At 42.2% G+C, this 24,061-nt stretch overlaps 2 protein-coding genes across 6 annotated transcripts in view; both read right to left on the reverse strand.

The window, feature by feature from the left end:
• misp (mitotic spindle positioning) overlaps nucleotides 1-786 on the reverse strand; it is a 15,594-nt gene extending 14,808 nt beyond the window's left edge. For 2 of the 3 annotated variants that reach the window (XM_024004083.2, XM_024004084.2), the window contains exons 1-2: nucleotides 658-785; nucleotides 111-323 (exon numbers count right to left, since the gene is read on the reverse strand). In XM_024004083.2, the coding sequence (XP_023859851.1) occupies nucleotides 111-170 (60 nt within the window). In that variant the 5' untranslated portion in view covers nucleotides 171-323; nucleotides 658-785. Of the gene's footprint in view, nucleotides 1-110; nucleotides 324-657 lie in introns of all 3 variants that reach the window. The other variant, XM_024004088.2, reaches the window with a different exon arrangement.
• A 674-nt stretch (nucleotides 787-1,460) lies between these two features.
• palm1a (paralemmin 1a) overlaps nucleotides 1,461-24,061 on the reverse strand; it is a 75,859-nt gene continuing 53,258 nt past the window's right edge. For 2 of the 3 annotated variants that reach the window (XM_024003920.2, XM_070447499.1), the window contains exons 4-7: nucleotides 21,217-21,338; nucleotides 17,152-17,260; nucleotides 15,428-15,449; nucleotides 1,461-6,824 (exon numbers count right to left, since the gene is read on the reverse strand). In XM_024003920.2, coding sequence (XP_023859688.1) covers nucleotides 6,220-6,824; nucleotides 15,428-15,449; nucleotides 17,152-17,260; nucleotides 21,217-21,338 — 858 coding nt within the window. In that variant the 3' untranslated portion in view covers nucleotides 1,461-6,219. Of the gene's footprint in view, nucleotides 6,825-10,236; nucleotides 10,369-12,825; nucleotides 12,904-15,198; nucleotides 15,277-15,427; nucleotides 15,450-17,151; nucleotides 17,261-21,216; nucleotides 21,339-24,061 lie in introns of all 3 variants that reach the window. The other variant, XM_070447500.1, reaches the window with a different exon arrangement.

Below are 24,061 nucleotides of genomic sequence, written 5' to 3' on the forward strand. Positions count from 1 at the left end.
GGGTGTAGAATGTCAAAGCAAAACAAATTGTTAGCCTGCAATCAGGATCCCTTTAACATTGTTGTAACTACCCCTGTCATTGTGTGTTTTTGCAGTAAGGATTGTCTTACCTTGGTCTCATGCTCCATGCTGTTACACAGCACCTGCCAAGGAGGAGTGTACTTGAACATCCTGCAGTGTGAGTGTATGTCTGTCTGTGTAAGAGAGCACTTGTGTGTGTTACAGCGTGTTGGTGAATGTGTTCAGGCAGCTCTCTGTGTGACAGGATTCAAGGCTAGGTGCAGGGGGGCAATCAAGATCAACTCAGGCCAGGTGTGCTCATTCTGAGACGAGAGAGGGAGGGAGGTAGAAGAGTCAACAATGGGAAAGACATTACATTGAATTTGAATTCAAAGTTTTGGGGTAAGACAGAACATGACTTATCAATAAAACATTGATTTTCAACTAACATTTTGGTGAACCTTCCAGTTGTTTTTTTGATTGATTAGTCCTCATGTTTTTTTTCATCTGGCAATTAAAAATGACTGTACACGTTCCACAAATGTCCATATTTGAGTACACAAGGAATATTTCTGGTGCTGAACAATAATATTTGTCTTAGATTTTTTGGTCAGTAGCTTAATCAAAGACCCCCCCTCGCCCCATTCCTTAACTCACCTCTCGGTTCTAGACTTGCCCTCCTAGATGTCTGGGTTCTCCAGCAGGTGTTCTGCCGTCTGGATCTGCACCCCCCTCGTATCCCCTACTGTGTTAAGCCTAACAGCTGGGTCTCTGGACTCCGCTGGTGTTTTGGTCTGGGGTTTGGCCCTGACCAGACCCCTCCCTGTTACCCCCCCACCCCTCCCCCCAACGGTATCTGTCACTCGCCCCTCTCCATCCTCCCCCCAACACCCTGTCCATCAAAGCTGCTAGTCCAGAGATATTGACCGGTTGTGGTGGGGGAGAGGGTGAAAAGGGAGTGAGAGGGTAAGGGGGGTGTCCAGAACACAAAGCGTTGGGTAGCGTGACTGCTCCCATGTCTGTTGCTGAGGGCAGGGGAATTGCAATGGAATGCTGCTGACCATCACAAAGTGCCGGACAAAAGAGGAGCCATCTGTGCACACGCGCACACAGTCCCGCCTCTACCAACAGTGACTGTGTAGCCAGGTGACTGTGTCGATGACAATGGCCGTGACAATGGTGCAGCAGGTCTTAGATTAGCAGTGTAAAAACATTGCATTGTGGTGCATAAGTGGGCAGGACCTTTGTTCATAGGAAAGGACTGTGAGGATTTCACAATGCCGGCCTTTGAGATCGATGCAAACCTCAAGGGGGATTTCAACTTAGTCTAAGAACCAAGGCTAAAGACACACACACACTCACGTACACCCGCACACACTTTCACGAATTTGTACTGACTGAATGAAAACAATTTTCAAGATGGAGGGAGGGAACACAAAAACAAAACAGAGACCGGGAGAGACCTTTGAAGCACATCACATTTTTATTTGTCTTTTCAAACACTTTCCTCTACAGCACTTTCCAATTTGTAAGAAAGCAGACCTTCACAACTAACAAAGCAATACGAAAGCAGCAGTTTGTGGGCACTCACTCTATTACCTGGGCCCTCCACTGACTGACTGCCATGAGCGCAGAGTCACTGGGGAAGGGACAGGGATCTATGAGTCTACACTAGAGGATGAGAGAGCGACAGACATTTTGTTTTGCACAAAGACATTTATATGTAGATATTTATATATGCATTTACCAAAAATATGCCTGGCCGGGGGCCAGACTACAAGGCATTGGGGGTGTGTAGAGAGAGAGAAAGTCAGAACTGGAATGTAAATATTGATAAGAACCAACAGGGGGTGCTGCTGCAGAGTCATCAATCAATCAAATGTATTTATAAAGCCCTTTTACATCAGCCGATGTCACAAAGTGCTATACAGAAACCCAGCCTGAAACCCCAAACAGCAAGCAATGCACCACGGTGCAGGCAGTGCAGAGTGGGAGGAGCTGGGGTTGCCAGGGGCGACAAGCCTCACTGCCGCTGCACCAAGCTCACCAAGAGGGAGGGGCCAAAGAAGGAAGGGTATTCAACAGGCGCTCGAGGTAAAAGTTACCCTTCACCACAGATCTAGGATCGGATTACCCTATACCCCTATCCTAACATTAGACATTAGGGATAGAAAAATATTTGACCCTGCATTTGACTCCCGCTACTGCTCAGTGAGGGCACTTCGAGTGGAGGTGTCCATGCGTTACCGCTGATAAGAATGGCATTGGCATTCATTACCCTTCATAAGAACGACATTGACATTTGTTTACCTTGAAGGTCAAAGTTGATGAAGCAAAATGTGCAGCGCCAATAGAGCAAATACGTTTAACAGTGTCATCTTGTTTCCGAAAGTAATTATTTCCTCTATCGTCATATTAGTGTCACCATATTTCATTGTAAAGTGGATGGACAAATTTGATTTCGTTAAGGTCACCAATGTTCTCTCTGACTCTAATAGTATGGGCGAATAGTTAGACCAGGGACGCCATGGGTTTCAGTTCGATCAACCTAAGTGCATTTGTACGGTTCATGTTTTTCCATTTTGAGATGAATGTTGCAAATGTTTTCCGAAAAGAAAAACATTTAAAACAACACAGTTTCTGCTTCAAATATTKTTGGAATGTAACCAATGAATCACTTCCTTGTTGAGGTGTCTAGCAAATGCCTCTTTGCTACTGTTTCCTACTGCAAATAGAAATATCTGTGATTTTCTTAAAGCACAAGTTGCAGAAAATAATATCTAACATAATATCTCAACTTCAGCAGTCAGATATGACAGTATCAATGATTTAGCACCACAGAAACACACCACCCACATTTAGCCATTCCAACATGTCATGTTCAACCAAGTTGGCAGTGATTTCCCCCACCTTTAATATTGAAATGAACCAACCTAACCTATGCCAACCAACAGCCACTGAGCCACATGTACTGTATATGTAGTGAGCTGTTAGCTAGAAAGTATTTCAGAAATAAAAAGGCATAATAAAAAGGCACACATACAAAGGAAAGGATGGGCCATGGTTCAATGCTTGGCCCTTTAGATAATTGTTTTGTGTAATATACTGATTAACTAAAAGCCTCTTATCTGCTGCAGTAGCTAGTCCTATATGCTATACCTAGATTGTGATTCGTTAGCATGGGAGTTCTTGCATAGGTTTGGATCCAGCAGTGTGGGAATATGACTTGACGAGGACTGGTCTTCAGCGATGCCTGAGCGGATCGAAGGCAGCGTTTGTCGGGACACCTTCCAGACCAACACCCCATACTGACAGTCCTATAGAGTAACGCACATTTCTGTACCCTCGTCATGACCAGCGCCCACTCACAGAGACAAAGAGCAGTCTACAGAGTCAGGCCATGTCACGTGGCCTAACTGTACACTGAGTCAGCGTTTTCTGCTCCTTCCTCCTTGCTGGATGCTGAGCAGCATATTGGAGAACGTGTCGGCATATCAATGATTGCCCTGCCCATTTGAACATGCAGGAGGGGGTGGGATTGAAGGGGATTGGCAAAATACATTATTTCATGATATATTTTACATTATGAAATGAATAGATATTCCATTTGGGTTTTTTCTACAATGCACTGGATTCACCAGCATTATTCTGACAAGGCTTATCAGACCTTGTTATCAGATTTATTTTGTCCATCCTGTTTTGAACCCTCACAAAGACTTTTATTTATCCTTTCTTTAACTAGGCAAGTCAGTTAAGAACAAATTCTCATTTACAATGACGGCCTACCCCGGGGACATTGTGCACCACCCTATGGGACTCCCAATCACGGCCAGGATGTGATACAGCCTGGATTTGAACCAGGGARTGTAGRGATGCCCTCTTGCACAGATATGCAGTGCCTTTAACCGCTGCGCCACTCGGGAGCCCAATGACCTACACCGTTAAAATAACCTATAAATAAATATCAATGGATAGGTACAAATGCACATGGAACAATATTAAACGAGGATTAGGCAAACATTACGCAAGGTCGGTCAACCTCTTGCTGGAGAGTGCTCACATCTTTGACTCACTTCAAGATAACGCAGACCATCCACTATTTAGCCATCTTTGAAAACAAAATGTTTGTTTTATTCCGCATGCGAATAGTACATGGACCACGTTTACATATGAGCGTGTCAGTGCGTCGGTTGAAAAGATCTGGCTCCTAGCTTGACCAATTCAACTCACCACTGGAAAAATACACTGGACAATGATAACATGACCCTCAGCTCAGCTGGAAATTTGGCTCCAAGATGGCAAAAATAAGTAAGAAGTATGATATTCTATAGCTACAGGCACTCATAACGCAGCAAAAACGCACACAAAAGTAAAATACAGCTGTTCAATTTTAGCTACACCGCAAAAAAAATGATCTGTGAGGAAAATAAAACAATTATTGCAACATTGAATTTGGAGCGAAATTTGCCACTCCCTGTGGAAAAGGATTCTGTCAACTTCTCGGACTGTAAAAATGTTGAAATTCCATGCTTTTTGCCTCAGGTCTAGCATGTTGATAGATAGATACACTGAATGAAAAGTAGGCCTACTTCAACTTTTGTTTGGMTTTGTTTCCCGTAAATGACAACAAAACCAGGGCCTAACAGTAGAGTTATAACAGGAAACCAAATACTCTTAAAGTGAAGCTCTTCCCACACCAACTCTGAGGGCGACATACAATATGACCCCCAACCCCCTCCAAATGGCACTCATCCTAAAAGTCTGAATGGAGCAACTTCTTACAGTATTTGCAACACAGTTTAGTATATGCAATGCTGTGCCAAGGTTGAAAACAACAGACTATGCTCTATGCACCAATTCCACAGTAGTTGATATRCAGCTGAAAATCTTTGGGACGTTGGAAGGGCCTGTCCAGGCCGACCATCATATRAAAACACAGTTGTTGGTAGGTCATCACATCAGGAGCCAGAGCTTGGATTATGTCATTGAGTTAAATGAAAAATAGTTAATACTGTTATCACCAAAGGCAGCAGTAAGCAACATGATTTATTTTAAAGGGGTAGTTGTATTCTGGGTAATGTAGTTAAGTGTGGGTGAACCACACAAACGTCAAGGCTTACACAGGGGCATTCATTTCATCAGTCTCAAGCTTCGGTATGAAAGACCTTCACGCATGTTATTCAATTCATTACTAGTGTTGTCGAACTAGTGTAGTTGATTTGGGCGCAGGAAAATGACAAAAAAATAAGCTAGTATTGTTTTTTCTTCCAGAAAGAAAAGAGGTGATGGGGATTGTGGGTAGTGTAGTGTAGGATGATATAAGGACCAATGAGGCCATTGTAATCCAACACACACACATTCAAACACACATCCATGCATGCTCATACACACACGCACGGATATCCATACACACACACGCACACAGTACAATGATGTCATCAATATCACGTCTCATTGCATGTCACTTCCAAATAGCAGTGTGGTTTGTGTCTGTCTCAGAAATTCCAAAGTCACTTTTCTTTTTTTTTCTTTCTGGAAAACAAAATCCAAGAGAATTCTCTAACAGCTTTATCAGTCATAAATATTTCCCCATGTTTTTATCTAAAATGCACTAGCAGAGGACAGAAAGCACAATGTATAACATGCTTCTTCTGTCAGGGCTTTTTCAAAAAATAAAAAAGTCAAATAAATATATCTTTAAAATAAAGAATTTATATATATATAGATATATAGAGAGATATATCTGTCCTTCATACAGAAAGTTAAGATTACAAAACTCATGACGGTGTATTAGAGATGTCATAAAAAAAAGCTTGTGGGTGTGTGAACGTGTGAACGAACCAGTTCCTCTGTCTTTCTCTCCCTCTATCTTTCCTTTTCTATCTCCTCTCTCCCTCAGAAACCTCAAAGTGTGAAAAKGCAGGGATGGCTCACCTTTGGCACCATCCGTTTTAGTCAAAACCCAAAATAATACAAAAGTTAAAAGAATGAAAGGAGAAAAATGAAATGAAATATATAAAACAGAGATGAAAATGAAGTTGGGAAACAACAGCCGGCTATCAAAAGATACAGAACATTTATGCCTTTTTTTGTCGGGAGGGGGGCTAACGGGAAAGGGGTGAGTTTTTGTTGGTTTTCTTCACGTTATGGTTGTTGTTGTTTTGTCATTTCTCCTTGAAAAGTCAAGTCCCGGGGGGAGTGCGGCCACACAACGGTGGCTCACATGATGGTGCAGCACTTGCAGGGCTGCTTTTCCTTATTGTTGAGCTCAGTGGCGCCCCCCTCTGGCTCGCCCCCCTTCTCCCCCACGGGGGCCTTCTCCTGGGGGGTCTTAACGGGGTCGGCGGCGTTGCCGTTGGGCGGGGGCGACTGCTCTTCCTTGGTGCCTCCCTCGGTGACGGTAACAGTGGCGGGGTTGGGCCCCACCGTCACATTCTTGCCCTCGCCGTCCTCGATGACCACCAGCTGGGCCTTGACGGTGCCCTCCAGGCCCAGCACCTTGTTGGTTTCCGCCTCATCCTCCACGCTTTGGTAGCCCATGAACACCATGGTGACGGGGTTCTCAGCACTGGCCTCCACCTCGCCTCCACCTGGCTGGGGACTGGCGCCGCCCGCCTTGGCCTCCATGCCAGTGATCTCCTTCTGTGGTGTCATCTGCTGCTCCGCGGCTAACTCAGCATCGGTGGGGACGACAGGGGCAGTGGAGGTGGCGCCAGCGGTGGTGGCGTCGCTCATCATGGACTCGTCGGCTTTGTGGATGAGCTCGTCCACCTCATTGGCGCTGAGCTGGTGGACCCCGTTCTCCCCGTTCACCTCGTGTACCACTACGAGAGAGAAAGAGACAGAGAGAGAGCGAGAGAGACAGATGTGTCATTGACAGAAGWGAACCAGAGCATTCCTCATGAGCATGAAGAACTAGGCCCTGTTCAAATTCTTAAAAAATGCATCCTTCCTTGAAGCAATCATGAATGATCTGATACAACTGGACTGACCAAAGCAATGTCATGGACCTATSGCTTCCACCTGGCTCCTATACAATTGTTTTAGATCCTCGAGAAACAAGGAGAGGGAGGCTATTTAACGCGATACCTTTTTCCCACAAACCTCCACTCATAGAACAATGACGTGCTCTGAKGCTGACCAGTGATGGCAGTCACAGTCAAGTCACAGGGAAGGAAGCAGGGGAGCGAGAAAAGCAGACAAGGAGTGCAAGGAGAGGAGAGCAGCTGAAAGAGAGCAGGGGGAAACAAAGCCAATGCCACAGCTGCTGCATCACGAGCCCAGTGCTTGTTGTCTGTGTCAGGGAGCAAAACAGGTGCTACAGGGAGACCAAAAGGACAATTTCAAATGAATTCTGAATGTACTGACTGTGTTTTGCGCCAATACATAATAGCRCAAGTTCACGTTCACAAATGGAACTATTGAAGTAGAATTATTGGTTTAAAACCAGGTCTATAAATAGGGTTGGATTTTTTGGTTACCCTGCAACACTGTGTCATGCTATACTTAACTATTCATTTTACTTCACGAGAAGTGGTAATATCAAGGTAATAATATCTAGCGTCAATAAGTGGATTCAAGGCAATCATTATATGAGACAGAGTATAATCTTATATATGCCAGTGAAAATGCATTATGAAGTTTACTGAGCCACACTATGTTTGTCTTTCAATGGTWATGATCAGACAAGCAATGGCTGTAATAACTATCATTTTAGGTAGACTTATCTCAGATCATATATTACAACATACTTTTTTCCCTTCTGATATTACTATTATACAGTGCCTTCCGAAAGTATTCATGCCCCTTAACTTATTCCACACTTTGTTGTGTTACAGCCTGAATTCAAAATGGATTACAGTTCCTCTCTCACKCATTTACACACAATACCCCATAATGACTAAGTGAAAACATGTTTTTAGAAAGGTTTGCAAATTTATTTAAAAAAATGAAATACAGAAATATCAAATTTACATAAGTATTAACACCAATACTTTGTAGAAGCACCTTTGGCTGCAATTACAGCTGTGAGTATTTCTGGGTAAGTCACTAAGAGCTTTCCAAACCTGGGTTGTGCAACATTTACCCATTATTATTTTWTAAATTCTTCAAGCTCTGTCAAATTGGTTATTGATCATTGCTAGACAACCATTTTCAGGTTTTGCCATAGATTTTCAAATATAATTAKTCTCCCGTGTCTGTTGGAATGCAGACTGAACCAGGTTTATCTCTAGGATTTTGCCTGTACTTAGCTCCATTCCGTTTCTTTTTATCCTGAAAAATTCCCCAGTCCTTAACGATTACAAGCATGCCTATAACATGATGCAGCCACCATTATGCTTGAAAATATGGAGAGTGGTACTCAGTAATGTGTTGTATTGGATTTGCCCCAAACATAACATTTTGTATTCCGGACAAAGAGTTAACCTCTACGGGATCGGTTTCCCTAAACCGGGACAGTTGTTGCTCAATATGCGATAATGTGATTAGAATGACGTTGTAAACAACATAGACATGTCTTATACGGGCAGAAAGCTTAAATTCTTGTTCATCTAACTGCAGTGTCCAATTTACAGTAGCCATTACAGCAAAAAAATACCATGCTATTGTTTGAGGAGAGTGCACAACAACAAAACACTTTTATCACGGCAACTGGTTTGATACATTCACCTCTGAAGGTAAATAATGTACTTACTTTCAGTAATCTTGCTCTGATTTGTCATCCTGAGGGATCCCAGAGATAAATGTAGCATAGTTTTGTTTGATAAAATAAATGTTTATATTCAAATGTAGGAACTGGGTTCTACAGTTTGACCCCTCTGCTGTCTTTGGCTCCACACCCACCCCCCTGGCCATCMAGATGTGTGAAGGTTAGTGTATTTTCTGTAGGGAAGCTAATGATCCATCATGTATAACATTCCTGGGAGTCATTGTAAATAATAATTTGTTCTTAACTGACTTGCCTAGTTAAATAAAGGTWAAWWAAAWAAATWAAATGTACTTGAAAATGTATCAATTGACCAATTCGGCACATTTGGGCAAACTCCTGGCAAACAAAATATTGTGTAGTGATGTAATGCTTCACTGGATCAGTATTAAACTGTCCACACACACTGCTGCCATCTTGTGGACAACATCTAAATMACACCTAGAATCCTATCTCAATGTATGGCTATTCTCTTGCATTTCAAAGAAAAAACACATTATATTTTACTAGAATGTGTWATATTATCATATATTAATTTCACATTTCCACAAACTTCAAAGTGTTTCCTTTCAAATGGTATCAAGAATATGAATATTCTTGCTTCAGGTCCTGAGCTACAGGCAGTTAGATTTGGGTATGTCATTTTAGGTTAAAAAAAGGGTCCGATCCTTTGCCACATTTGTTGCAGTAATACTTTTTTAGTGCCTTGTTGCAAACATGATGCATGTATTCTGTACAGACTTCCTTCTTTTCACTCTGTCAGTTAGGTTAGTATTGTGGAGTAACTACAATTTTGTTGATCCATCCTCATATTTCTCCTATCACAGCAATTAAACTCTGTATTGTGTTTTAAAGTCACTATTGGCCTCATGGTGAAATCCCTGAGAGGTTTCCTTCCTCTCTGGCAACTGAGTTAGGAAGGACGCCTGTATCTTGTATTGACTGGGTGTATTGATACACCATCTAAAGTGAAATTAATAACTTCACCATTCTCAAAATTCACTGCTCTACTGACGGACCTCTACTGACGGACCTCTACTGACGGACCAGATAATTGTATGTGTGGGGTACAGAGATGAGGTTGTCATTCAGAAATCATGTTAAACACTATTATTGCACACAGAGTCCATGCAACTTATTATGTGATTTGTTAAGCACATTTTTACTCTTGAACATATTTAGGTGTGTCATAACAAAAGGGTTGAATACTTATTGACTCAAGACATTTCAGCTTTCCAGCATTTCAGCTACAATTTGATTATTTTTGTAAAGATTTWAAAAAACATGACATTCTGGGGTATTGTTTGTAGGCCAGTGACAATTTAATCCATTTTAAATTCAGGCTGTAACACAACAAAATGTGGGAAAAGTCAATGGGTGTGAATAGTTTCTGAAGGCACTGTACATGTATTCATGTTAATAAAACCATAACACATATCTTAGCTCTCATCATAATTGTTAACACTTCTCATAACGCATGTTTTAGCTAAGTGTTTCGTTTTGCTGTTGAAATCATGTCGGGAAATCACCTTTCTGGTAATCCTCATACACCTTGACCCCTTGCCCAGAGAGGTTAATGGGCAGTAGGGTGTTGGTGGACAACACCTTAGTCTCGCCCGTGACATTGTCCCTCTCAACGGTGATTTCTACTGAGTACATTGCTGGGTGCATGGGGTGTCAACAAGAGGAGATGTTAGGGGCCTGCAGAGGTGTCCTCTCTCTCTCTCTCTCTCTCTCTCTCTCTCTCTCTCTCTCTCTCTCTCTCTCTCTCTCTCTCTCTGTCATACCACACATCCATGGAACACAGGAATTCTCTCACTTTTCCCTCTTTCGCACCACAACGCCCTTTCGCACGCCATATTATCTCTCCCTCAACAAGACTAGAGACATACCAGTTCCACTCAACCATATTTCACAATTATAAATAACCATGTAGTCTCTCCACAATACACATGTATAATAATACCAGCCAAAACCAGACAACCACTCGAAACAACCATATTCCACCAACAAATACACCACTTAGTTACAGCGACTATACGAAAACTCAATCTTATGAAGAAGACGTTGATTCAGGACATTCCTTTGACTGCATATCTGGGCAAGTGAAATGACTGTGTGGCTGTTAAGGAAGCATGTCTTTGGAGAACGGTCCATAACTTGGCTACATACACTATAACTAAGGTAAACTCGAACATTTGTCATCAGCAGGCCTACACTATGCGAGTCGAACGCTGCCGTGTTGACGGATAGAGGAATGGTACTTTTGAGCGGAGCTGTGTTGCCTTGGCAACGTCGCATCATCTGATGAAGACTATATATAGTGTATCCCCACACAACAGATGTACTGTGAGAACAGGATACTCAGTATATCATCCTGGCTAACTCTATACAAACATACCACTCTTCTTGTTTTAACACCTTTAGCCACAAACCACAGTGAATATCCACAAGAGTGAAAGTCCACAAGAACAGACCAATACGCAGACAGACAGACAGACTCACATCGACTCGTACAAACACATTCCCATACAGGCAAACACACGGAGACAGACAGTTGATAGCTGTGAAGATTAGGACAGAAGACAAATGTTAGGGGGAAAAACACAGTACAGAAACACGACACAATGTTAGTGACGACAAATAGAGGACATGAAATATACCACAGCACTTCAGAGAGTGCGACATGTTCAATGGCATTTGCATTGCTTTTGTGTTCTCCTAAAGGTGTCACGAAAGCATAGTACATAGCAATGATGAAATACCCGAGTGGTCCGTCATTAAAATAGTTCCTCCCACATGACTCAACATTGTTTTACCTTCCCTCCCACACATTCATATAGTGCGTCAAAGTACACTCACACCAGTAAAACAGGAACTGCACTACATCCTATTACACAGCATGGAACTGGTAGATGTATACCCCGCATAAAAGTCAGCTTCTATTCATCCCCCATAACAGTCCTATCAACTTATCTAGCTTCTAGATATCTATAGTACATCTATAACTTGTTTATGCACAGGGTATAGTAACCATACTGTGTTACTTTCTTAGTTTCTAGTTACTTAGCTCCTATCCGATGGTGATATTACACCAAAAATGTTACCAAAAACGATCATATCCAGGAAAGCGTTGGCAATGAGAATTTTTGGTCTTGATGAAACCAAACATGAAGTATTCGCTCTGCTCAGCAAGGGTCCTCTAGATAAGATGTATGAGGACCGGAGCTCAAGAGGTAAAACTAATTAGTCACTCGCCCCATCTCCTTCTCCCCTCTCGCTATCTCAATCACTGTGGAGAATAGCCCTTCAGTGGAGTCCCTCGCTCTCCTTCCAGAGCTGTGAGGCTGATGAAAGCACATGTTTGATTAAAAGGGACAGAGGCCCACGTGTGAGGAGGAGGAAGGTGGAGACCCCGTGATACTGCTGAAAAGACCCCTTGCTGAGGAGATGAAGTCGTCCCAAGATGTTTCTAACTGCTTGTGTTTACAATACGCTGAGCTACACTGAGGTGTTGTATATGACAGTGGGGTAAATGACCAACTATTTAGGTATCCTTTAGCTGTCATTCAATGAAAGCTCCATTCAAAGGAAGATTCGATAATGTGTTAGATTAGACATTGTGACATGGCTGACAACACGCTTGAGGAGCTACTGCCGGGTCAATCAAATTGGTTGTGTTTACATAATGASATCCACTGAGGAGTTACATATTGAATTGATAGATTTTACATTTATTATATGTCTAATCCAGTTACCCAGGATGCTAATGCCAGTAGCTGATGCCAGAGTGGGTGAACAGGATACAACAAAAATTACGATTTTGGTTAGGGGTTAATATTAGATTTTCTTATACTGTAATACCTATTAATACCTATTGAATATTTGTTAATGACTGAGTAATGAATAACAAAGTGTTATATATTTGAAAAATTATAAAAGTAAGTAAATTATATCAAATAAACTAACATCAAATATAGTACTTAGCCGTCTATGTAAAGAGGCAAGCGGAGACAGAGTTTATGATTGAAAAAAGAAGAAAAAAAAGAGGCAAAGAGTAGAATTTGTCTCTCTACAGTGTGTCTCAGTCTGTGAGCTACAGGGTTCCCGAGACTCACCTGCTCTCGTCATATCTGAGGCACCTCCGGACATGTCCAGACGAGGGCTGTTGGGCACTTTGAGCACTTCCTTGACCTCTACAAGCAGTCAAGGAAGTGGGGTGAGAATGACAGAGAGAGAGAGAAAGAGACAAACACAGAGGAGCTGGCCAGGTTTCGGCAAAGACAGATAGCGATAGAAGACTCCAATAGAATCTTATTGAGACTTCTTCCATTTTGGACAAACTTGGACTCTATTGCATGTCTTTTTTATATATAGACTCAGCAAAAAAAGAAACGTCCTCTCACTGTCAACTGCGTTTATTTTCAGCAAACTCAACATGTGTAAATATTTGTATGAAAATAACAAGATTCAACAACTGAGACATGAACTGAGTTCCACAGACATGTGACTAACAGAAATTGAATAATGGTTCCCTGAACAAAGGGGGAGGGGGGGGTGGCAAAATCAAAAGTCACAGTCAGTATCTGGGGTGACCACCAGCTGCATTAGGTACTGCAGTGCATCTCCTCCTGATGGACTGCACCAGATTTGCCAGTTCTTGCTGTGAGATGTTACCCCACTCTTCCACCAAGGCACCGGCATGTTCCTGGACATTTCTGGGGGGAATGGCCCTTAGCCCTCACCCGCCAATCCAACGGGTCCCAGATGTGCTCAATGGGATTGAGATCCGGGCTCTTCGCTGGCCATGGCAGAACATTGACATTCCTGTCTTGCAGGAAATCACGCACAGAACGAGCAGTATGGCTGGTGGCATTGTCATGCTGGAGGGTCATGTCAGGAAGCCTGCAGGAAGGGTACCACATGAGGGAGGAGGATGTCTTCCCTGTAACACAGCGTTGAGATTGCCTGCAATGACAACAAGCTCAGTCCGATGATGCTGTGACACACCGCCCCAGACCATGACGGACCCTCCACCTCCAAATCGATCCCGCTCCAGAGTACGGGCCTCAGTGTAATGCTCATTCCTTCGACGATAAATGCGAACCCGACCATCACCCTGGTGAGACAAAACCGCGACTCGTCAGTGAAGAGCACTTTTTGTCCTGTCTGGTCCAGCGACGGTGGGTTTGTGCCCATAGGCGACGTTGTTGCCAGTGATGTCTGGTGAGGACCTGCCTTACAACAGGCCTACAAGCCCTCAGTCCAGCCTTTCTCAGCCTATTGCGGACAGTCTGAGCACTGATGGAGGGATTGTGCGTTCCTGGTGTAACTCGGGCAGTTGTTGTTGCCATCCTGTACCTGTCCTGCAGGTGTGATGTTCGGATGTACCGATCSTGTGCAGGTGTTGTTACACGTGGTCTGCCACTGCGAGGATGATCAGCTGTCCGTCCTGTCTCCCTGTAGCMCTGTCTTAGGCGTCTCACAGTACGGACATTGCAATTTATAATTTCACGTTCACCCAGATGAGCAGGGACCCTGGGCATCTTTCTTTTGGTGTTTTTCAGAGTCAGTAGAAAGGACCCTTTAGTGTCCTACGTTTTCATAACTGTGACCTTAATTGCCTACCTGTAAGCTGTTAGTATCTTAACGACTGTTCCACAGGTGCATGTTCATTAATTGTTTATGGTTCTTTGAACAAGCATGGGAAACAGTATTTAAACCCTTTAAAATGAAGATCTGTGAAGTTATTTGGATTTTTACGAATMATCTTTGAAAGACAGGGTCCTGAAAAAGGGACGTTTCTTTTTTTGCTGAGTTCATATTAAAAAAATGTTTTACTTTAACCCTTTTTTCGTGATATCCAWTTGGTAGTTACAGTCTTGTCCCATCGCTGCAACTCCCCTACAGATTCGGGAGAAGCGAAGGTCGAGAGCCATGCGTCCTCCGAAACACGACCCTGCCAAGCCGCACTGCTTCTTCACACACTGCTTYCTTAACCCGGAAGCCAGCCGCACCAATGTGTCGGCGGAAACACCATCCAGCTGGCGACAGAAGTCTGCTTGCAGGCTCCCAGCCCGCCACAAGGGGTCGGTAGAGCGCCGATGGGACAAGGAAATCCCAGCCGGCCAAACTTTCCCCTAACCCGGAAAATTATGCGCTGCCTCATGTGACACAGCCTGGGATCGAACCCGGGTCTGTAGTGACGCCTTAGACTGCTGCGCAACTCGGGAGAGTCTATTGCATGTCTAATTGTACAGATGCAACTTACATGATTCATTATAATCAGTCAATAATGTATCAATTGCCTATCAATCAATTACTATATTCCTGAATGAAACAGGAGTGGGTACATTGAATATCTACGTTTGTTTTACAATGAGAGGAATAACATCACTTTAATATGCTTAGCATGACAAACTCTAAAGAGTGGAAAAAATGGAGGCAAAACATTTGTCTAAGATGTCTCTCTACAMGGTACCGAGACTCACCTGCTCTCATCCTATCTGAGGCACCTCCAAACATTTCCAGATGAGGGCTGGTGTGCACTTTGACTACTTCCTTGACCTCTGTAACTTCCTTGACCTCTATAAGCGGTCAAGGAAGTGGGGTGAAAAAGAGAGAGGGAGGGAGAGAGAAAGAGCGACAAACACAGAACACATGTAAAAGAGGAGAAAGAAGAGAGGGATGAGGAAGAATATCTGACTGAAGATGTATTACCTTGGACAGTGCCTGCCGGAGCCTGTGAGAGAGGGAGAGAGAGAAAGAGAGAAAACAGTATTTTAACCCAGTGGTGGAAAAAGTACCTAACTGTCATTCTTGAGTAAAATTAAAGATACCTTAATAGAAAATGACTCAAGAAAAAGTTAAAGTCACCGAGTAAAATTGTACTTTAGTAAAAGTCTAAAAGTATTTGGTTTAAAATGTACTTAAGTATCAAAAGTATAATACAATTTAATTATATTAAGCAAACCAGATGGCACAATTTTCTTGTGTTTTTTTTWATTTATGGATAGCAAGGGATACTACAACACTCAGACATCATTTACAAACAAAGCATGTGTGTTTAGTGAGTCCGCCAGATCAGAGGCAGTAGGGATGACCAGGGATGTTCTCTGTTTAGTGAGTCCGCCAGATCAGAGGCAGTAGGGATGACCAGGGATGTTCGGTTGATAAGCGTGTGAATTTGACTATTTTCTTGTCCCGCTAAGCATTCAAAATGTAACAAGTACTTTTGGGTGTTTTGGGTATGGAGTAAAAAGCYCAATATTTTGTGTAGAATGTAGTGAAGTAAAAGTAGTCAAAAACATAAATAGTTAAGTACAGATACCCCCAAAAAACTACTTAAGTAGTACTTTAAAGTATTTTTACTTAAGTACTTTACGCCACTGTTTTAACCCATGTATCATACAGCATTAAACTCAGGAAATTCAGTGTCAAACCCATCAAATACATTACCACCACACACGTATAGTGGGGAGGGTCTATTTCTGTGATATGAATCATCGGGATTATTGTATCAATGCAGCCGCACAATCGAACAGCATCCATTTCTAAAAATACTATAACAGATTGAGTGAAACGGTTCTACTGACAACCCACAGCTATGAGGCAATAGATTTGTTTCCTGAAGAGACACTCTTATTCAAAAGCATGGCTACATAACGAATGAGCATTATGTCACATACAGTATTTAACATATTTCATTGAGAACCTAGTTTGAGGGAAGGAACATACAATATTTATTTTTATGCCACAAAAAACATGGATGACAAGGAAGGAAGACAAATTATTGAGGTAGAAACAGACYCCACATTAAATAAGCACTTTCCCTTTGAATAAAGCGGTGCCAGGCTGGATAGGTTGAGGAAGTGGATATTAACTTGTGGAGGAAAGAGCAAAAAGGGCCAACGAGTTTAAGAGGGAAAAACGAAGAGACAGAGCATCTTTTCTAGACGTTGCTATGAAACCCGTATGTTAAAAACTGCCCAGTGTGTGCTGTCAATATGAACTTCCCCTTTGGCCTCCCTCCTGTCAACAACTGTTCCCCATACACTGCTTGTCAGACCCAGTGTGACTCTCCGGGCCCATCCGGACCGTCACTAATGATATCACTGATGGCATAATATTGAGATGTCATTTGCTCAAGTGGAGATGCCACTGTCAGTTTATCACAAGGGCAGTTACTGTACACAGGGCTTTTTCGCTTTCCGATGTGCCCCAAGGCTTGCTTCGGCCTCCTAAACCTCTCCCCTCCCTTCTGATTCCTCCATCTCCTACTCCCCCTACTTCAAACGTTCCCCCCCAACACACACACACACACATGCACGCACGCAAGCACAGACACTCCCCACGCCTGTCTCTAACAGTGTGTGTGTGTGTGTGTCCGGTGGGCCTGCTGTGTCCAGCTGCCCTCGGAGGGGTAGGAGGCGAGGGAGACTCACTTTGTTGTCTGCTGTCTTGGCTTCCTCCTTCGTTGCTGCGTCTGTCAGGCTCTCTTTGGTAGAGGTCGCCGACACACCCGTCTCCAGCACCTCCAGTTCCTGCTCCATTCTGCAGAACAGAGAGAGATGTTATCAGTCACACACACAGACATGGTCAATGACACACAACAGTGTGAGAATGCTTGGCAAGTCGTGCACATCATGCATTCACGAGCCGCAGTGTTCCAAAGCAGTTTTGGATTTCTGTCTTGTCTATTTAAAATGTTTGTTATTTTTGGCAACAGTGCTCATCCATTGGGAAGGTGATTTTACAGATTTTACAGATGCACTTATTTTTTTGTCTAAAATAAACGAGCTGAGTGCATAAGGAGTTGTTCAAAATCAAAGAAAAACATTAGCAACCCCCCCCCCCCCTTAAACTATTTCTTTAAGTGTCCTGGTATTGTTCAATACCAATACAAATCTCACTATGGCCTATCTAACAGAATTAAGCGCCTATTTGGGAAATGGACAAAAGCTTCTCCTTAGCTTTCTCCAATTCCGCATTTTCCCTAGCTCCGGCAATTGTTCACTTGCGTTGCTCATTGGGTGCTGTGCCAGTTTAGTGCCAATGTTGCCCCAGTCTGAGCCCCAACAGCCAGCCAGCACTACAGCAGCCAGGAGGAATTTAATTAGCGAATTGGATTGCCAGGGGAAGAAGATTGATGACACTGTTTTGCTATGAGTGAGAAAGAAAATGGTTGGAGCGAGGAGGGAGGGGTGGTGGTGGAAGGCTGGTCTGTTCTTGGCTACTGGGTCTCCTTTCTGTACCCGAGCCGACAAGGTGAAAAATCTGTCGATGTGCTCCAGGGTTGCTGTTGAATGATACACCCTCGCTGTGACCACGCTCTCTGAGGGTGTCTCAGGGAGAAGGGATATGCAAAAAACACATTCCTAGTATTACTACACACATGTGTGAAATAGGAAAAATAAACAGGAAAAGCAGGAAATGTGAATATTATGTGGATTATAATTAATGGAATTTTTTTTGTATGGGGTTGATACATTTAAACTTTGAATACACTACAAGTTTGCATTTCCTGCTGTGCAGGAAAATTGTCATCAACAACATAGTGATCAAATTAAGATCCTACATCTGTACTCCTTTCGAGCTAAGAGTTAAACTTATTAAACATTTTCTAAGAAGCATTGCAAACGATCTCACTGATAGCAAATATGCTGGGCCACATTGCCAGTGAGCTGGCATGCCAAAATTATATTGAGAGAAAAGAATATCAAGATTTTATCTGTTTTTATAAGTTAAGAGCAGATTTTACCTTGTTAAAGACTGGTTAAATAAAGACATATAATGAATCCAGAAACATGTATAGGTAGTAGGTACCAGTGGAGGCTCCTCAGAGGAGGAAGGGGAGGACCCTCCTACTCAGTAAATTGTTTTTTTTTTTATATATAGTGAAACATTTGAAAAAGTATTCTTTTTAAATAAATTATACTAAATATATTAATTTATGTCACCATATAATTGATTAAAACTCACTGTTTTGCAATGGTCTACAGTAGCCTCAGCAGCACTCTGTAGGGTAGCACCATGGTGTAGCCGGAGGACAGCTAGCTTCCGTCCTCCTCTGGGTACATTGACTTCAATACAAAACCTAGGAGGCTCATGGTTCTCACCCCCTTCCATAGACATACTCAGTAATTATGACAACTTACGGAGGACGTCCTCCAACCTATCAGAGCTCTTGCAGCATGTACTGACATGTTGTTCACCCAATCAAAGGATTAGAGAATTAATCTACTACTGAAAGCAGAAGCTACAGCTAGCTAGCTAGCACTGCAGTGTATAAAATGTTGTGAGTAGTTGACTCAAAGACAAAGAAAGACAATAGTTGAACAGAGAGATAGTTATATTTGTTAGTATTTAAAAAAAACTTTTACTTTCTCTTAGCTACCGAATGCAGCTAGCTAGTTAGCCTACTTAAACACCCGGCTCAAACAGAGAGGGATGCTATGTTAGCTAGCTGGCTATGGCTATCCAACACTGGATTCCCTTCCAAGTCGTGGTTTTATTAATTTATTGCCACCGGGGCCCACTGGTGTAACTGCTAAACTGCATTCTGACTAAACACTGTGCTGCATGTTTGTAGCGGGTTTCCTAACATGTTAGTTCTATTAGCTATGTTGACTATGACTACAAATGAAATGGGGATAAACATACCTGAATTTGTCCAATACAAACTCTCATTTGCAACTGTTGGACTAATGATTACAGCCTAGATCAGCTAGATGCAGACAAATTGTGCAAGGCGGTATTGAATGTGTCACTGTCTGTCCCCTTGATTACTCAACATTTCTCGACCTGTGCACTTACACTACCGGTCAAAAGTTTTAGAACACCTACTGATTCAAGGGTTTTTCTTTATTTGTACTATTTTCTACATTGTAGAAAAATAGTGAAGACATCAAAACTATGAAATAACACATATGGAATCATGTCGTAAGCAAAAAAGTGTTAAACAAATAAAAATAAATGTTATATTTGAGATTCTTCAAATAGCGTACCTTTGCCTTGATAACAGCTTTGTACACTCTTGGCATTCTCTCAACCAGCTTCACCTGGAATACTTTTCAAACAGTATTGAAGGCGTTCCCACATATGCTAAGCACTTGTTCCTTCACTCTTCGGTCCGACTCATCCCAAACCATCACAATTTGGTTGAGGTCGGGGATTGTGGAGGCCAGGTCATCTGATGCATCACTCCATCACTCTCCATCTTGGTAAAATAGCCCTTACACAGCCTGGTGGTGTGTTGGGTCATTGTCCTGTTGAAAAACAAATGATTGTCCCACTAAGCTAGATGGGATGGCMTATCGCTGCAGAATGCTGTGGTAGCCATGCTGGTGCCTTGAATTCAAAATAAATCACAGACAGAGTCACCAGCAAAGCACCCCCACACCATAACACCTCCTCCTCCATGGTTTACGGTGGGAAATACACATGCGGAGATCATCCGTTCACCCACAGCGCATCTCACAAAGACACYGCGGTTGGAACCAAAAAATCTGAAATTTGGACTCTAGACCAAAGGACAAATTTCACCAGTCTGATGTCKATCGTTCGTGTTTCTTTTCCCAAGCAAGTCTCCTCTTCTTATTGGTGTCCTTTAGTAGTGGTTTCTTTGCAGCAATTCGACCATGAAGGCCTGATTCATGCAGTCTCCTCTGAACAGTTGATGTTGAGATGTGTCTGTTATCTGAACTCTGTTAAGCATTTATTTGGGCTGCAATTTCTGAGACTGGTAACTAAAATGAACTTATCCTCTGCAGCAGAGGTAATTCTGGATCTTCCTTTACTATGGCGGTCCTCATGAGAGCCAGTTTCATCATAGCGCTTGATGGTTTTTGCGACTGCACTTGAAGAAACTTTCAAAGTTCTTGAAATATTGTATTGACTGACCTTCATGTTGTAAAGTAATGATGGAATGTCGTTTTTCTTGGCTTGAGCTGTTCTTGCCATAATATGYACTTGGTCTTTTACCAAATAGGGCTATCTTCTGTATACCACCCCTACCTTGTCACAACACAACTGATTGGCTCAAACGCATTAAGAAAGAAAGAAATTCCAAATGAACTTTTAACACCTGTGAATTTAAATGCATTCCAGGGGACTTCCTCATGAAGCTGGTTGAGAGAATGCCAAGAGTGTGCAAAGCTGTCATCAAGGCAAAGGGTGGCTATTTGACGAATCTCAAATATAAAACACTTTTTTGGTTATTACATGATTCCATATGTGTTATTTCATAGTTTGATATCTTCACTATTATTCTACAATGTAGGTTGTAGCAACCTCATGATGGGTACAGGGAAAATTCGAGTAACATGTAGTAGCCTAAACCTATCAATGTTACATTGAGCTGGGTGAATGGAATATGAATGACAGTCATCCAATATGCTATAATAGAAACAAGGCTGTGCTCATAAAAAAAAAAAAATCATCCTCCCTCATCTTAAACATCACAGAGAGCAACAGGTAGGTACACCAGTGTTCCAGGGTTGTAGACGTACCTAATGATGTTCTCCTCCATCCCCTTGAGCTTGGCTTCGTCCTCCGCAAGCTGTTTCTTGGCCTCGTCCTGCTCCGAGCCAGCAGCTCCATCCAGCAGCCATCTTTCCCTCAGGGACTTTTGCTGGACAGGACAGAAGAACATAGGAAGATCAATTACTGATTATTCACCCCCCTTTGATTTCATCACATTTTGTTGCTTGACAAAGTGGGATTGAAATGGATTTAGTTGTGATTTTTTTATTGATCTACACTAAATACTACATAGTGTCAAAGTGAAAAGAAAATTCTACAAATGTTAACACATTTATCAAAATTAAATAACTCAAATAGTTGTTGCAAAAGTATTCGCACCTTTTGTTTAGTCAAGACTAAATTATTTCAGGGGTAACATTTGGCTTGACAAATCACATAATAAGTTACATGGACTTAGTGTGAAATAATAGGGGTTGACATGATTTTTGAATTACCCCTTCCTCTGTCCCCCATACATACAACTTTTGTATGGTCACTCAGTCAAGCTGCATCATGGTATGGGTGTGCTTGACAAAGACAGAGCTTGAAGAATTATGAAAAGAATAATGGGCAAATATTGCACAATCCAGGTGTGCAAAGCTCTTAAGACTTACCCAAGAAGACCCACAGCTGTAATCACTCACACATGTGTTTCTAACATGTATTGACTCAGGTGGGTGATTACTTATCTAATCAAAGTATATAAGTTTTTTTTCATAATTTTTGTTATTTAATTTTTTCCCACTTTGACATTACAGAGTAATTACAGAGTAAAGAAAATCACAATTATATTTATTTCAATCCCACTTTGTAATGCAGATGTAAAATAATGAAACAAAAAGTTTATCATTTTTAGATAAAAGTATACTAAATATATTCACGTCACCAAATACCTGATAAAAACATTGTTTTGCAATGAAGGTCTACAGTAATCTCAACAGTGCCCTCTAGGGTAGCGCCATGGTGTAGCCGGAGGACAGGTATTTTCTGTCCACCTCAGACTACATTGACTTCAATACAAAACCTTGGAGGCGAGTGATCCTCACCCCTTCCATAGACCGACATGGTAATTATGACATCTTCCGGAGGACGTCCTCCAACCAATGAAAGCTTTTGCAGTATGAACTAACATGTTGTCCATCCAATCAAAGGATCAGAGAATGAACCTAATACTACGCATGTGTGATTTAGAAGATTGATGAGTTGGTGACATTGTTGGACAGATTGAGATTGAGATAGTGAATAATGACAGTTGGGCATTTTGGTGATAATAATCCATTTAAATGTGTTTCTTCAAACTGCAGGAGACAGAGGACATAGATTATATATAGTTTTTTTGGTTTTAGAACTACATCGTTTTTTATTTACATTTGCCTTGCTAACTTCAGTAGCAAGTAGCTAGCTAGCTACCAGAGTGCAGTTTTCTACACCAGAATAGCTAAAGTTAACAACAATGTAGTGGATGTATTGTTGAAGAACCCCTTTCATTGCCCACATCAGATTTAAGCTTCTGGGAAAAAGCCAATACTGATCATGTAATGGACGAAGGTCTGCATATTCAAACTGCGCAACACAACAAGAAGATAGGAAYAAACAGGTTGACGCAGCGCATTTTGTTGTGTCGTCCTCTGGTGGCTAGCTAGCTAGCTAAAATTGGCCTTTTCCTAAATTAGCCATGGATGGAGATAGGGATTTGGACTTGTTGTTTTATGTAACTTCTGTCCTGGCCAATGATTATAACGGCAATTCTGATTTAACCATAAATTCATACATTGTGCCCCTGGCCTGAGAGGATAGAAGTTCAATATGTAGCTAGATGTAGTAGGCTAATGTTAACTAGCTGGCTCATCGTTGCCCATGAAAGGAAGTTAGGCTAGCGAGCAAGCATTTTAGCCAGGTAGCCTAGGACAACAAAAACTAAAAATGTGAAATGTATGAGAGAGTCATAAATCAGTCAATTGAAATACATTCATTAGACCCTATCTATGGATTTCACATGACACTGGGCAGGGGTGGGCCTGGGAGGGCATAGATAGGTCCACCCATATGGCAGCTAATCCCACCCACTGGGAGCCAGCCCAGCCAATCAGAATGAGTTTCCCCACAAAAAGGCTTTATTACAGATAGAAAACAGACAGGAAGCACCATCCCCCCTCCGGATGTGGAGGTCCTGGGTTGGCGTGGTTACACGTGGTCTGTGGTTGTGAGGTCGGTTGGACGTACTGCGAAATTCACTGAATTGACGTTGGAGGCATGGTAGAAATATTCAATTCTCTGGCAACAGCTCTGGTCAACATTCCTGCAGTCAGCAAAACTTGAGACATCTGTGGCATTGTGTTTGTTGACAAAACTGTACATTTTTAAAGTGGCCTTTTATAGTCCCCAGCACAAGGTACACCTGTGTAATGATCATGCTGTTTAATCAGCTTTCTTGATATGCCACACCCTGTCAGGTGGATGGATGAGATTGCTCTCCGGTTTTATGATGAAACAAAAGGTGTGTGTTAATTTAATCTGCCACTGTGTCTTCTTATTGTCTCGGCCTTAGGCCTATATATCAGGGTGGCAAGGCATATGAATTAACAGTTATAGAGCAAACAACACAATTATCAAAACACATAGGTGTTAATATGGCTTTTTTTCTGGCTTGGCTGCCAGTGACTTTACACACCGCACCGCTATGGTGTACTCACCATGTACAGCAGGCCATTGACATTCTGGACTCACCCAAGTGGTCATATCAAGTCTTTGAAAATGCTCCCTGCTTGTTTACACATATTCAGCTACAGCACATATCTCTTCCTTCTCTCTCTCTCTCTCTCTCTCTCCTCG

This window comes from Salvelinus sp. IW2-2015, linkage group LG16, assembly GCF_002910315.2.
Source record: "Salvelinus sp. IW2-2015 linkage group LG16, ASM291031v2, whole genome shotgun sequence".
NCBI lineage: Eukaryota > Metazoa > Chordata > Actinopteri > Salmoniformes > Salmonidae > Salvelinus > Salvelinus sp. IW2-2015.